We start from the raw sequence: 14,915 nt of genomic DNA on the forward strand, positions 1-14,915 counted from the left end.
GTATTAACAACATGACAGATGAGATAAATTATTTTAATATTGTTTGTAAAAGGCAGCACATGGAATTAATAAATTACCTTTGGTGGTGATGGCCAAAAAAGCGAACATCAACTTGATTGTCCTCTTTCTGCATGACTTTGGCTGGCCAAAACCCAAAGCCTTTCATTTTGGCCCAAACCAACTCATGATTCGGTATCTGGAAAAAAAGGTTGTATTTATTAGGGGATACAAAATATTATATTGCTATCTCCCACAAACATTCTGCTGTAATACTATGCTAGTATCTTAAGAGTAAGGTTACTGTTTGTGTCTAGTGCTATTTTCATTTTTATCTTCTTACAATACATTTCCCTGTTAGATTAGATTGGATGAACGTAAAAAAACCCCAAAGCTACAAAGTCTGAAAAGGGTGTAACTGTCTATTGAAAACAGAGATCTTAAGCAGCCTAAAAACTGACTTGTCTTTCTAGCTTCATTCAGGAGCAAAGTTTTAGTTCTGTAAGCTCCTTATTTTCTTGTGAAACTGTTGTAACTGGCTGATTCCCAAGTTTTATAACCTATATTGTTACAGCTTTGAACTTCAATCAACACTTCACTTGTGTAAAATAGCCAGGCTTACAGAGTCTTAACCATGCTTTTGAAATAATCCCCCTGAAATGTAATATTCAATGCCTTAATGGCACCAAAACTGCAGGCTTTCATACAGAAAAGCAAACAAATAAAAATCTGTGTCAGCAACATACACAAGGATAGCAGAACCAGTTGTCAGGTCGTGCATTTGACAAATAGAAACAGTTCTTGCAAAGCTGCAGTTCATCCAGCTGAAAAACAAAAAAAGGTAAATGAGCAAAAAAAAATCCTATTTATGTGATTTCAGTACCATCCCTCTCCCTTAAGTAGTAAATTTTTTCAGCCCTGCTTGCTAATTTGGTGGAGATACTTCCATCCATGCAAACTAAAGGTGTGAAACTGAGGTGGGCTGTGAGAGGCTGAAAGACGACTTGAAGAAACATTATTCATGTTTCAGAAAACCCAGGCAGAGGGAGAAGACTAATTGACATATTAATGATCTATTATAGATGAAATGCAAAGAATAGTTCTTAAAATTCATCAAATATTTAAAGTACGCTGTGAAAGAAGTAATTCAGCTGTACAAAAGGAGAAAGTATGCCAGCTCTGCAGCTGTATTTTTTGGTCTCCTCTGAATGTGGAGAAATGTTTTGATGACAATTACAGAATTTAGTAGGAATCTCATCTGAGATTCAATTTATATTAGTAAGTACAATTATTTCTAGTCCAAATCTGTATTACTCAATTATTTTCAAAACTAAAATTTGAATATCAGTGTTTTTAAAATTATAATCTAGTTGCAAAAAAAAAAAAACCAACCAAAAAAACACCACCAACAAAACCCTAACAACTACAACAACAACAACAAAACTCAACCAACCAACAACAAAAACCAAAAGAAAAAGGAATTCTGAATCAGCTGCTAGACTGTCTGAAAGAAATTTTTAACTCACTTTCACGTGATTTTTATTTTGTAATATGAAGAATGATTTCTTAGATTCTGAAATGAAAATCAAGTATCTTGACTACATCTTGGTTACTTGGTAGTACTTACTTCATGGCAGGTGTCTTTGTAAAGCATCCTTGCTATATCAGCTTGCTCACTGTCCACTATAAATTAAAAATAGATGGTATAAACAATCACAGTATGATCACAGTGCTCACAAAGATTTGCAGCTGTCATTGCTGTGACTTTCATGCTATAATTGTCGTGCTTAAGAAGACAAAACATAATTTAATCACTTGGATAGCCCTTCCATTTAAAATTTTCTAACAATCAGTTCAATATTTGCTTTCTGTGTCATATTTATATGCCACAATACTGCTTTTACACTGAACAATGCACACATCTGAGGAGAAGCAGCAGCAGGGAGACACAGTTGCTCTTAATATTGCTTCAGTTCCTTTCTCTGCCTGTGTCTTAATGGCACACTGCAGTTCCTAAAACATCTCCTCTCTGCTCTGTGCTCTGAGTGATGCGTCACAGACTGTTCATCTCCGAGTCTCCCTTTACACCCATGTATTCCTCTCTTGGCTTATTCACATCTCTCCCCACCAGTCAGTGTGAATCTCCTGGGGCTGCAAACAGACTGGTGCCACCCTCCTTCCACTCTCCCTGATGGGGGCCATGTCTGCAGAGGAGAACCACATCCCTCCTGAAACAGTGGCTCTGGAAAACAGGACCTGACTACAGCTTCTGGACATGGTGGTGGTGCTTTTTGACTTCGTTACCTTCCCAGTGCCTGGCAGCTTCTCTGATGGCTGTACCTCCACACTGTACCAGCAGCACACTCCTGGTGTGGATGTAGCTACATTTGCTGTTACAATATGGCAGATACTGCCCAACAGTAAAAGAAATATGTCTATAGTACATGTTTCTGCTGACACAGCACAGAAAACCCTACTGTGCCCTAGGAAAACCAATGTATGTTGGCAAAAATCTGCAGTATAGACTGACTTAGGACTTTGCTGAAGAAGAAGCAGGATAGAACAAGTGTAGTTCTCACTAAGAGGTTTAGCCAGGGAGGATGAAAATAGTTCTGTAGTAGGTGGGCCAGAAAAGACCCTAGAAAGTCCTTATGCACTTTGATTTTTAAGAGCATTCAAATTACCTCATTCACACTTGAGACTACTTAATACCAAATTCATCCTGGAGTTGTGAGTTTCCTACAGATAAAGAGAAATCAAACATGGCAAGCAGTAAATGTAGTCTTTTACCTCCATAGAAAATCACTGTGTTGTGTAGAAGCAGTTGAGCATCTGCTTTGAACTCCTCATAACTCCTGTACTTTCCTTCATTCACTTTCTACACAAAAGAAAACACAAGACTGTGAGAAAACTCTTCAAAGTGCTCTACCTGCTTTATGCAGAGAAGCTTTCACAGAAATCTGCATTATGCAACACAGATGAGACACTGCTTTTCCCGCATACAAAAGGAATACTTAGAACTCTTTGACATGGTTTGTTAGCAGCGAGCACTGGCTGCCCTTTATGCAATGCCCAGAAGTAAAATAGCTTCTTTAATACTTGACCAAGTTTAAAAAAGATTTTCCTGGTTGTAACAAGGTGAATCTGGAATAGCTGCAGCTTAAGGTGTGGCCCAGAACATTTGTTCAGACTGAAACACGTTCCCTGAGGTGAACATTTTGTACCTTAAAATACCAGCTAGTTTCAAATCAATGTTGACTGCCTTTGAACTTCCAGGATCTTTACTTGATAGTCCGTATTATCTGATGAAAGCTGATTGTCCTAGTCTTCCAAACTCAGAACAAATACCTACATGGAGCCATGCAATTCATTTTCTTAGTATGGCTTTGTCCAATAGGGAATGCAGAGTTTTCAGCTGTGCTCTCTCAAGAACATCTAATGACAATTCCAATTATCAAGCAAAACAACATCAGCTTATAGAATGCCATCAAGGCCAAAAGACCTTCCATGGAAGAAGGAGAAGTTGACAGAGTGAAAGGAAGGCCTGACCTATTTTCAGGCTCAACCAGTATTGCCAGCACTTCTAGACAGGCAGCAGTGCTGGTCTCCAAAACTGTGAGTGAAGCTATTGTTTATTCATGCATTTTAATAACAAAACAAAGGCTCTTCACATCTGTGCTTGTAAAGGGCAAGATATACCACAGCACTGCATAGCAATCCAGTTGCAGGAATGAGTAAAGATGAATATGCTGTTCATTATGGTCATGTGCAGTTGATTTAAATGAGTCATGATCAGACCTTTGGTTCAGAGAAAAAGGGACAATATATTTATTAGTACTTTATTTTTGGAACAATTAATGCAAAACAGATGTTTTGGGTGAGTCTGGTTTTTCATGATCAACAAAGTGATTGGTTCTTTATGAATCATTTAGATGTTTATAAAGCTGACACCCACACAAGGGCATTATGAGTGAAATCAGAATATGGCGAAAAACATTGGGCCAGAGAAGCACACATAGGCACTCGAGTTTATATTAATTGATTTAGTTAAATAGAACTTTCTCTGAAGCTTTTAGCTACCTGCAGATCCTAGCATAACCTTAGTACAAAAGGAATTGAAGATACTCTGTGTCTGAAAACTAGGCATGACTCAAAATGGTTTTACTCGATTACCTATTTATGAGGAAAATTTGACATGTTAAGCTTCCATATCTAATGCTGGATACAATACTGAAATACTGATCATAAAGGGAATTAAACAGGATTAGGACTTTTTAGACTTTCACTGTTAAAAGACACCAAAACCAGTGTGGAAGTTAGAAAGCAAGTCACTCTACCTCCTGTATAGTAGGAACATCAACAGCTGAGTGCACCAGCCTTCGATACATTGGGTGTTTGTTGTCCTTCCCTTTCTTGTTTAGATCTATAGCCTGAAAGGACCATGAGACAGTGTTTGTTACTGCATTTGCAATCTGCTTAAAACACACAAAAGAAGATTAGGAAATGCATTAGCTTGGAATATTTCAGGTGGGGACTACACAAGGGGAAAACTGGGGATCCTCAACCCATGATATTACGTGTCTTTCAAACCTGAAAAATGTCCATGTGACCTGGTGACACTGATCCAAATCACAGGGCCTGATAAGTGCACGTGAAAACACACACAGTGCTTATGACAGAAGAAATAAAAACCACCCTCTTGTAGCCCTCCTCCCTGCACAGTCACACCATAATGACCCTCCTCAGTGCAGCACAGCGCTGAATGAACCTCCCTGCCTCAGACTCACCCGCTCCTTCATACGAGACACTATGAATCGCAGGTATGTGCTCATCTCTTGTTTACTTGTGTTTTTCTTCTTGATACTCTGCCAAAGAAAAATGGGATCATGTTATTATTTCAAACTTGACGTCAAAATCCAGACAATAAACATTTTCTCTGCATTAACACTTGGTTTGAAAAGGTAACTTTGAATCACATAAAATACTATTTCTTAGGGAAAATATTTTCTGGGAAATTAGTAACACTAACACGCCACAATGACTATATATGTTGCTTTGAATTATGTCTGGGCTGAGAACCTCAGCTACAGAAAAATTACAAGTTTTATATCCACTTGTATCCATAATAGTTTGTCAAAACCTCTCATAAAAAAGTGTCTAATTAGAATAATGCAACGAAGAAAATCATTTGAGGGAGCAGGTAAAAAATTATTTAATGGTCTTTTTATTAGCAAGGCATTAATAATTTTAGTAAAATAAGAAATAATTTAAAAAATAATATCCTGTACCATCTACAAATTATGTGCTTACTAAGCAAAGTGACACCATCTGGGAGGAAGACAAATTGGCTCTGGCCAGTAGAAACTCAGAGCACTTTTTACTGCTCAAGAAATATAGCAGTCTGGGATTTTTGTGGTTCTTCCTTAACAAAATATAATCCAGATCCTGGAACACAGATCACTATTTCTTAGCAGTTCAGGATCCAGAGTTTTTTCCTCTCATCTTACACTATTATAGAGACTTATCCCCACCCTTCAAAGTATAACCAGTCTAGTGGGAAGCCCTGCAAACTGAAAATGTGCTGCTAAAGAGAAGGTGTCTCTCTGCAAGTGCCTAATGTGCTCTTACAAAGCAGCCTTTTCATTCCCAGCTCACAGCAGCAGTGCACAGCTCTGCCCGGCCCTACAACAGCTGGGTGGAAAGTGCTACCTCCCTTCCAGCTTTTACCTCCAGTAGCTCTCCAAAACAAAAGCACAGCGAAACAACAGCATGGGTTACAGGTCTATTACCCTGAAGTGTTTCTAACTGCTCACATCCCCTGCAAGGCATTCACTACTCCTCACACCTTCTTGTGCACTGACTGCCAGCTCTCTCCTTCTCATGCCTCATTTCACCACTTGTGTGCAAACTGTGTGGACCAAACTGGCTCAGTTACACCCCCATCCTCAAAATCTGATGGTCTTTAGCAAGATCCACATAACTGTGCTGATGACGGTTGCTTAGCAAACACAAGAAAAAAATGAATCCATGTTCTAATAGGTAAATAAAAGAGGCTTAAAAATTATCAGTCACTAGAAGTGTGCCATTTTACATTGAAATACTTATATATGACTCTGGACATAGGGAGCACACACACTGAGAACAGAGCATCTGTTTTTACAAATTTACTTGGCAAGAGTAAAATTACACATTAGCACAAAAAAGCTGATAGGGTTTGATTGTGTCTCCCCTGTTTATATTCCTTCTGCAAGATACTGAGGACTGAAAACCACAAGCTGTTCCCCTGTGTTACAGCAAACTTGCAACCTATACATCTCAGGACTGTACTTACTACCTTTCTTGAAACAAACTGTACACAGCACTACCTGCAAGGCTGCTCATTTGATTGCTTAACAGCAATTAGAATCATTACAAACTGTGCTGAAATACCAGTTCAGTCACAAACCTACTCAGATACTGCATTGTGCATAGCAACTCTATCGCTTCCACCTGCCTGGGAAAAACTGTGTAGTGGAAAGGGCCAGCCCCAGGTATTTCGAATACCTGCAGTTCCTTTAAGCAGTATTTTCATAATATTAATGGTTGCTTGACCTTCCTTCCAAACTCGGGACTGACAGAGAATTTATCCTGCACTATATATTTGAATCACATTCTGTACATTCATGTTTCACTCTGACTGCTGAGAGAACGTGCATTCTGCTGGAATTCAAATCACCTACTCAGTTTCTCATAAACCAACATTGCCGCTGCAAATGAAAACCCAAATGTGCATTAAATTATCTGCATTATGAAACACTGCTGTCATTTTGTCATTTCAGGCACTGGAGTGCTGTGTGCTTGCTAATGACACAGCATTTTAAAAGACTGAAACTTAAAAGGACACAATAAAACTCACATGCACTGACTAGTCCTACACCTCTTTTTCTGACATGGCTCTGAATTTATCAACCTTTGAAAGTATTTCAGAATTCATGTGAACCATTTTTCATGCCTTGCTGTGCAGGACAGTTTGAAAGAGACTGTTGAGATAGATGGTTTACAGTCTTATCCTTCAGTTCATAAGAAAAGATAGATAGCTGGCTTTGTATAGTTATTGATGTCAGCAATTAATATCAGCTTAGGCACCAATGAAAATTATATAATTAACTTGCCAGTTCTGGCAAACTTTAATTTTTCCACTTTTCTTTCAATTCCTTACACTGATTTATTTTAAGAAAAACTTGATCTCCATGTTCCTCTACTAAATTTTGAAAGGTAATAAATTTAGGTAATTGGAGCCTATGAGCCAGCAAAATGTCTTTTTATGGCAAGGTTGCTCACCCTTTGTAGAAAGCAAGTAACATTTCAAGCACTTCATTCACTTTTCAACAATAATTAACCATTTAGGAGGTAGCATTCACACATTCTTTGGAAGTTATAATGGAAAATGTCTAAGATTTTATTAAAAAAACTCCCTCTTTTGTATTTTGAAGATTTGAAGTCGTCTCAGAGAAGTCGACCTAGGGCCACTTAAAGCAAGAACATAGATAATATTAGATGGGGACTATGATTTGCATAAAATCTATTTATATTGTTCTGACACAAGACAATATACCCACTCTCAGGTCCCCTTTATAGGCAGAGTGATATAGAAGCAAATATAAATTAAAATTAGGTCTGCTAATTTCCTACTTTCAGGAAACAAAGACAATGATAGTGGCAAGCTCCACTATCTTTTCCCTGTCAGATCTACTAAGATACTCTACTGGAAACCTTGTCAAGTTCAAGTTTGTTTCAAGGAGACTGCTGAGATTCAATCCAGCCCCCAAAATGTCAGGATCCTCATGCTTTTAGATAGCCTATTTGTGGGATAAATTATCCTAATGTAGGACTGTACCAGGTCTGGCTGGGATGAAAGTAATTGTCTTTACAGCAGCTCGTATGGTGACGTGGTTTAGAATTGTGACCAAAACAGTCTTGGTAACACATGGATGTTTTAGCTCTTGCTGAGCAGTGCCTGCCCAGTGTAAAGGCCTTGGCAGTTTCTCACTCTGCCCCCACAGTGAATGGTCTGGGGAGGACACAAGAGACTGGGAGAAGACACAACAAGGCAGACAACCTGAACTAACCAAAGAGCTATTCCGTGCCATATAACCTCATGGAAAGGAGGAAGAAGGGCCCTAGGGGGAATTTAGCCATCTTGAACTCAGGAACTGTCTGGGCATTGATCTACCCATGAGGGTGGGGAGGGATTGCCTTTGCACCACCTTTGTTTTGTTATCTTTCCCATTTGGGAGTTGAGGAGACATGAGAGTGCAGCCGTGTGGTGCATGGTTGCCTGCTGGGGTTAACCTGCAACATGGACAATTCCTAGGTCACACCACTGCTTTAGAGAAATCTGCAAACCCTCTGCTTTGAATCAAGGCAAACTGAAAGACTTGGTCAGGCCTGTGTGTTTACACAGGGGATGAAGGAGTGAAGTAATAACCTTCACAATAGCAATCCTCATGTAGAAGATTAATGAGATTTGGTAGGTGAAAGGCCAAGCCTGCAGCCTAACTCTTTTCTTGTGGGTGCAGGAAATACCTTATATGAGCCTTATGCTCTGCAGCACATCTGTTTCTTAGAAGCTGGTACCTTAAGGTTACATTGCTCTTCATATTTAATATTCCAGATTAATTATACGGCCTAGCTGTTCAAGAGGGTAGCAATATATTGATTGCACCATGCAGGTGTGACTTACTTAGCAATTCTGACATGCTTATAGTGCAGGACTTCACTGCGAGACTTTACGAACCACATGAGGCTAAGAGAAGCTAGGGGCACTTCCAAGAAACACTCCATCCTGCAGTAGCACCAGGGATGATGGAAGTGACAAACCTCTGCAATCTGAGTTAGCTCTCAACTCCCAGGGTGGCAGTGGCCATTGTGCTGCAGTTGCTGCAGTCTTTCATTTGAAGAGGAACAAAATAGGAAAACTCAAAGAAACGCAAGGTGTCAATGCCAGCATTCTGTCTAGCTATAAGCATTTAAATTACATTTGCACTGTTTAAAGAGGTTTCTGTTTCCCTATAATCTCCCATTAATGAATACTTTTTCCCTTCCTCTCTCACCTCTCCTGGGCATACACATATCAAAGAGCTGCATTTCAGTTCAGTGATGGATTATGTGAAGGCTGCTCAACGACAGATATCTGTTTCTAAGCCATCAGTTGCATTTTCAGAAGCAATTCAGGTTTCCAGGGGCCTATTTGCAGAGGGGAACTATGAGCATGAGTCTAACATACACTCACCACTGCTCTTTAGAAATTTCTTTCTTTACACACTGGCCCTTGGACTTCTTTGGGGCTTAAATTGCCAGAGGAATTTGGTGCTACATATGGAAAGCTTTACCGCTCCACCACCCTCTCAAACTACCAACCCTCAGGTCCTCATGTTTCCTGTACCATTAAGAAAGGTATGCAGGCACATGAAATGGGTCTCAGAGCAATCAATGCACTGTGTGCCCTAAGTATCACACAGAAAAGCTCCTGCAGGAGCAAAATATGTCCCAAGACTTGCCTCTTTCATGATCAGATGCAGTAAAATCAGACTTTTTAAAGCATCAGGTGCTTTTGGAAATGTTACAACTGACTCCACAAATTGATTTCCACTTGTATGGTGCATTAAGCACTTTCTGAATATGAAGCATCATATGAATTAAATATGCTTTTATCTGCACAAAGAAGGTGGCAGCAGGCTCTAAGTGGAGGTTTCCCAGTTTTCTCACTGCTGTGGACAAAATCCTTTATACTTTATTCAGTATGTCCTGTGCAGCACCCAGTTCTGTCAGCACCCTGATTTACTGCAGGGTGCACGGGAGGGACTGGTGAGGACTAACACCTCACAGGTGTGGGCTCTGTCCACTGAGCCATGTGCTGCTAAAACTGGTCCCACACTAGGACTGCCTTTACCCAGCAACCCATGACTACTATTAGTAGCAGTATACTGTTTCAAGAATATGTTTCCCCATACAGGTCTCAAACTCCTACCATAACACTATGAAATAAGTCAGTAAAGCCAAATTCTTTCCTCCTTCCTTGTATTTTACATTAACCACCTTGACTGGTACCTAAAGCTGGTACCTAAAGCCCCCTGATCTAAGCACTTGAGTAACTTCACTTAAGTAACCTCCATCTTCCTTTGCTTCTGTCTACTGCTTGTCATCCTCACTTGTCAAATTTTGTCTGAAGTTGATTGTGAACTGCATAATGGTTTATTTTTATTTTTACATACTCCAGGAAATGCTCAGTACTGTACCAGAACTGAGAAAAAGCCTATCAGAATACTTACCAGCACAGTATTTAATATCTTAAGCTCTACAGATTACTTTAGTCTCCTATGTATACACCCCAGGAATATTGGAATATTCACTATGATAGGTATATTTGCTCTAAGTCCTTGCCAAGAACATGCATGGATGACCAATCTCTGATCAGATGATTGTAAAAAAAATTAGGAGTCAAGTGAAACCACATGGCTAATTCTTTCCTGCTGTTTCATAAATCAAAATCTATTTCTCTGCGACAAATGATATATCAAAATGCTTAATTTTGCCTTCTTATATATTTTTTTTAATTTGGATTTTTAGACAAGGCATAATAATAGTCAGTTACACCAACATGATCAAAATTCTCTTATTCATAATTTTGTATATATCTATTCCCCTTCCAAAAAATTAGTATTTTGGCAGTACTTTTTGTAGTCTTTAGGTACTATATTAACAGCTGAAGAAAATGAATTCCCTTGTTTTATTTAACTGAAAAGAAGCAATAAATGTACAAGTCTCCTACATCCTTCAGAGAGCAAGTTGACTAATCCTGTCTGGAATGGACTATTCCAGCAGTGAAAAATGTAATCTCTAAGCTCATTTAATATTAATTTTTTCTCCTGTAACCTGTCTACCAGGAATTTTGCTGATAATGCCAATTTATTTCACTTAAGACAATGATTAGTCAACAGTCAGGGAAAAATTTCAATCAGTGCAATGTGGTTTGAGTTGAACTTTGTTTGACTTTTGACTCCTGCTGAGAGTTATATAGGGTACAAAAATATTCAGAGTGGTACCATCAATTTTAAAAAAGAAACAAATGAGGAACTGGACATTGTTGTTTATGGATGCAATAGAGAAAAACCACAGGCAGGCAAACAGAGTTCAGAACAAGGTTTGAAAGGGATTGTTATAAATTACATAGGGGGTAAAAAATTTAAGTTATGAACAAATCCTTAGCAATGGCCTTTATAAAATATTTCTGAGTAGTCAAGTGTGCAAGATAAAGCTGCACAGGTTGATCAAACCAATACACCCAGCAATTGTGAAATGAAAAATCCAAAGGCTTGCTGACCTTGGCAGCATTACAGAGGCAATCTTTACATAAGAATGAAGTGTTCTTAGATGATTTTTCCCAATATATTATGTTTTAAACATGCTTTTATTTCACCTTTGTAAAGAGCTTTGAAATCTCCAAGTGAAAAGTTCTATGTCCAGTTATGGAATTAAATATGAAAATATATGTATCTCTTTGTCCCAGCTATCTTTTTTCTTGAAGATACATATTTACTGCTGATAACGCCATGTAAATCCCCCACTGCCCTTATGCAAGATGGTTAAGCTCTGTTATGCCCTCTGGACATCAGCCAGGGCTCTCTCCACACTATTAGTTTTTTGAATATAGGCCACTTTCTTGCTTTTAAAATGAAATTAGAGCAGTCATTTCCTAGGAGGGTGGGGAGAAAGTAGCAGAATACTGAAGGATGAATACTGACACAGGGATGCTGACTCCCACACTTACAAGGACTGTGCAAACCTCCTTAGTCCAAGTTGCAGAATGAGGGCTTGAAGGGATTTGAATTAACGACAAGAAAAATAGGAGCTGCTGGCAGAGGGGGAAAAAGGATGCCAAGGCATTCACAATGGCAATATCCACAAAAATAGGTTGATCATCACCTGAGGGACTAAGCAAGCCAAAGGCCTCTGGGGCAGGAAGTGTTTAAGAGCCCCCAAAACCTCTTCTTAATATTTGTATAAGAAAAAAGGAGCCAATATGCAGAAAGACAGGCAGAGTGCACATGGCTCAAGTTTCACAGAATTTTTTTTTTTTTAAGGTAAACATTTATTTAATATCATTGCCATAAAGGACTTCATGGCTTCATGGTGAAAGTCAAACTGTTCTCAAAGCTGACGTATCAGAGTGTATTTCAAGCAATGATTCAGCATTTCCACTCTGAGGACATCCATGCTGCAAGATGGATGTTATGAAACCACCTCATACACACAAGGTGGCATAAACCATCCACATTCTCTACTTTCATCAGGCATCATCTAAAATTCCTGGCAAACTAGAGTGGAGACTGGATGCAGTTTATCTAATTTTAACTATTTATAGGAGTTATCAATACTTATTACAAGACCCAACAATTATTAAAGAGATTTATTTAAAAGTCTGAGATTTTCTGTAATTCATCTATATATGGTCATACTTTTTGTTTTTAACAGAGAGAATATTGAGTAGCTAAATTAAAACACTAGCAATTCAATATGGAGTGATACAGTATGTCTTTATTCTTAACAGTTTTTTCCCTGCCACTGCTTCTTTTTCATTACTTTCAGCTTCCTTAAGGCAGGCCTGATTTTCTTGCTGTTTCCCTAAACCTTGGGAGCTCCCAATCTGAGGCAACAGCAACAGGTTTTTTGGAACTCATTCTAAGGCAACAGCAGTCATAAAGTGCTGTTTTGAAACAAAACAATCCACATGTTTTCAACAAGTGCTTCCCCATCCCATAAAGTTCCTGAAACCTTACATTCCTTGCAGCACAGATCATCTTAAGGTCAGTCGGCTGCTCTACAGCTAATCCAAGCTTTTAGCAAAGGAATTGCCTCTCTCTCCAGCAATCCTAGACAAAGCGGAACTGGCAGTTTTATGCCTTTCTGTAGCAACAATTTTTATCTGAAACATTGATATTCATTATTCCTTCCACAGGAAGGGAGCCTAGCTCTGTAGGAAGCCCGGGGAAGTGCTCCTCTTGGGGAGGTGACACAGACATGACAACAGCAGCAGGTACTTGGCTGATTCAAGGCTAGCTATCAGTAAGCACCATCCTGACCAGAATGTTTAATCTTCTAATGACATGTAGACAACATATCTGCCCATTCTTGGAAAGTATATAAAAAATGCTTCTTGCTGTCTCCCTGCCATACTCATAAGAATAGCATTCCTAAAGGAAAAGCAACATAGATATGGATGCCATGAGTGAAATCCATACTGCCCTTTTTACACCAATAGAATCCACACCAGTAAATGAAAAGCAGGATTTGACTCCATATTTTTGATACTAGCCTCACCAGTAACGAGTGTTGCTTTATAATGTAAAATACCATTACAATAAAAGACTAAGAGAATGCAAGTCATCAAAATACAAAAATGATTCATTAAAATGACATTAAGTAAAAACAGTAGCATCTTATACAGCAATTTGTTTACTCTTGTTGAAGGTTCCCACACTTTACTGCACTCAGGTACACACTCTCTGACACAGGGTATTGTGCAAGTAAAACTTGCTAGAGTCTTCAAAAGTGGCCATTTGCTGCATGCACCACATTTTGGTACCTCTGTACAGATGCTCTAGGTATGTACCATTGTTTCAATATTCAGTTCTTTACCCGTTAACCTGGCCAGACCATCTGGACACCTTAATAAATCTATTAATGAATATCAATCCTCTAATCAGCACATGAAATCTCATAGGTACTCACCCTGCAAACTGGGCACTGCCAGTGACTACTGCTGTCTCTAAGCCTGAACTCATCAGACAAACACTTGGAATGATACACACGAAAACACAGGTCACATATCAACACCTCTCCAGGCAAATGGCATTCAAAACAATACCAGTCATGATTTTCTGTTTCCCAGTCCTACAAAAAATACAAAATATTTTGGTATGACATTCTGTCAAAATCTGCAGGAACTAAGAACAAAATTGATATGTCTTGAAATCCAGCAGCAATTAGACATTATAAACATTTTTAAGAAGTGTATAATGTTTAAAAAACAGGGGAAAACCTATGTGCTTAAAGATCTTCATCAATTGAATACACACTAATTCCAATAGAATATGAATGCCAAGTTTTAATTTTTTCAAGTGTCTGATTAGTTACAGTTTCAAATATGAGCTCTGTCCACAATGAAAAGTGGGTTTGTTTTCTACCTCTGTGTAAAACATTTGTTGACCTCTCTGTATTAGACTGCAAACAAGAGTTTGTGCACCTCAACAGACCATACCAATTTTCTTGGACTATTTCACTTAGTTTGATTGTTATTTTATATTTTCAACTGTAATTTTCTGAAGGGCAGTCCCTTCCAGTCTTTACTCTCTTAAAACTGACAACTTTGCAGCATCAAAGTGTTGAGTTACAAGAAATAAATGAAATCATGAACCAATTACTGCAAGAAATGTTTCTGCTAAGCAATCCCAATGCAATCCAAAAAATATAAAACGTTTCACTTGCCGTGCTCAACAGCACCCGGCTCATTCCTGAAATGTTCTACAGAAGACAAAGGATATGGTTCTGCTGATGCACAGATGTCTTTAATATACTCCTCCTTGAAAATTCACCCCCAACGGCCAAATTCTGACCTTTGAAACATGCACAAGCTTTGCTGAAATAAATGAGAGCAGCATGCACATAATTTGGAGGCAGAATTTTGCTCTAGGAATCTATAGTTCTAAAACCAAGCAGAATTGCCAGTGGCCACTGTTAAATGTTTATGTTTGTTATCTGAAATGCCACAGTTTTCTCTACACTTAGAAGACAAAATAGCTGTCATATCTCAGATAAAACTCCCAATGCCTTTTCATGTCAAATGTCACTTTTCAATGGGTTTAGATCTCTGAAAAAAA

General features: G+C 38.6%; 1 protein-coding gene across 4 annotated transcripts in view; it reads right to left on the reverse strand.

The window, feature by feature from the left end:
* The window catches only part of ZMYND11 (zinc finger MYND-type containing 11), a 105,206-nt gene that overhangs the window by 14,174 nt on the left and 76,117 nt on the right, over positions 1-14,915 (reverse strand). For 3 of the 4 annotated variants that reach the window (XM_066200634.1, XM_066200618.1, XM_066200627.1), the window contains 7 exons: positions 13,768-13,929; positions 4,785-4,862; positions 4,335-4,427; positions 2,788-2,875; positions 1,625-1,680; positions 744-821; positions 78-196 (listed from right to left, as the gene is read on the reverse strand). In XM_066200634.1, coding sequence (XP_066056731.1) covers positions 78-196; positions 744-821; positions 1,625-1,680; positions 2,788-2,875; positions 4,335-4,427; positions 4,785-4,862; positions 13,768-13,929 — 674 coding nt within the window. The remainder of the gene's footprint in view (positions 1-77; positions 197-743; positions 822-1,624; positions 1,681-2,787; positions 2,876-4,334; positions 4,428-4,784; positions 4,863-13,767; positions 13,930-14,915) is intronic. The other variant, XM_066200643.1, reaches the window with a different exon arrangement.

This window comes from Chamaea fasciata, unplaced genomic scaffold (assembly GCF_029207755.1).
Source record: "Chamaea fasciata isolate MVZ Bird 193981 ecotype frontalis unplaced genomic scaffold, bChaFas1.0.hap1 SCAF_1, whole genome shotgun sequence".
Classification (NCBI taxonomy): Eukaryota; Metazoa; Chordata; class Aves; order Passeriformes; family Sylviidae; genus Chamaea; species Chamaea fasciata.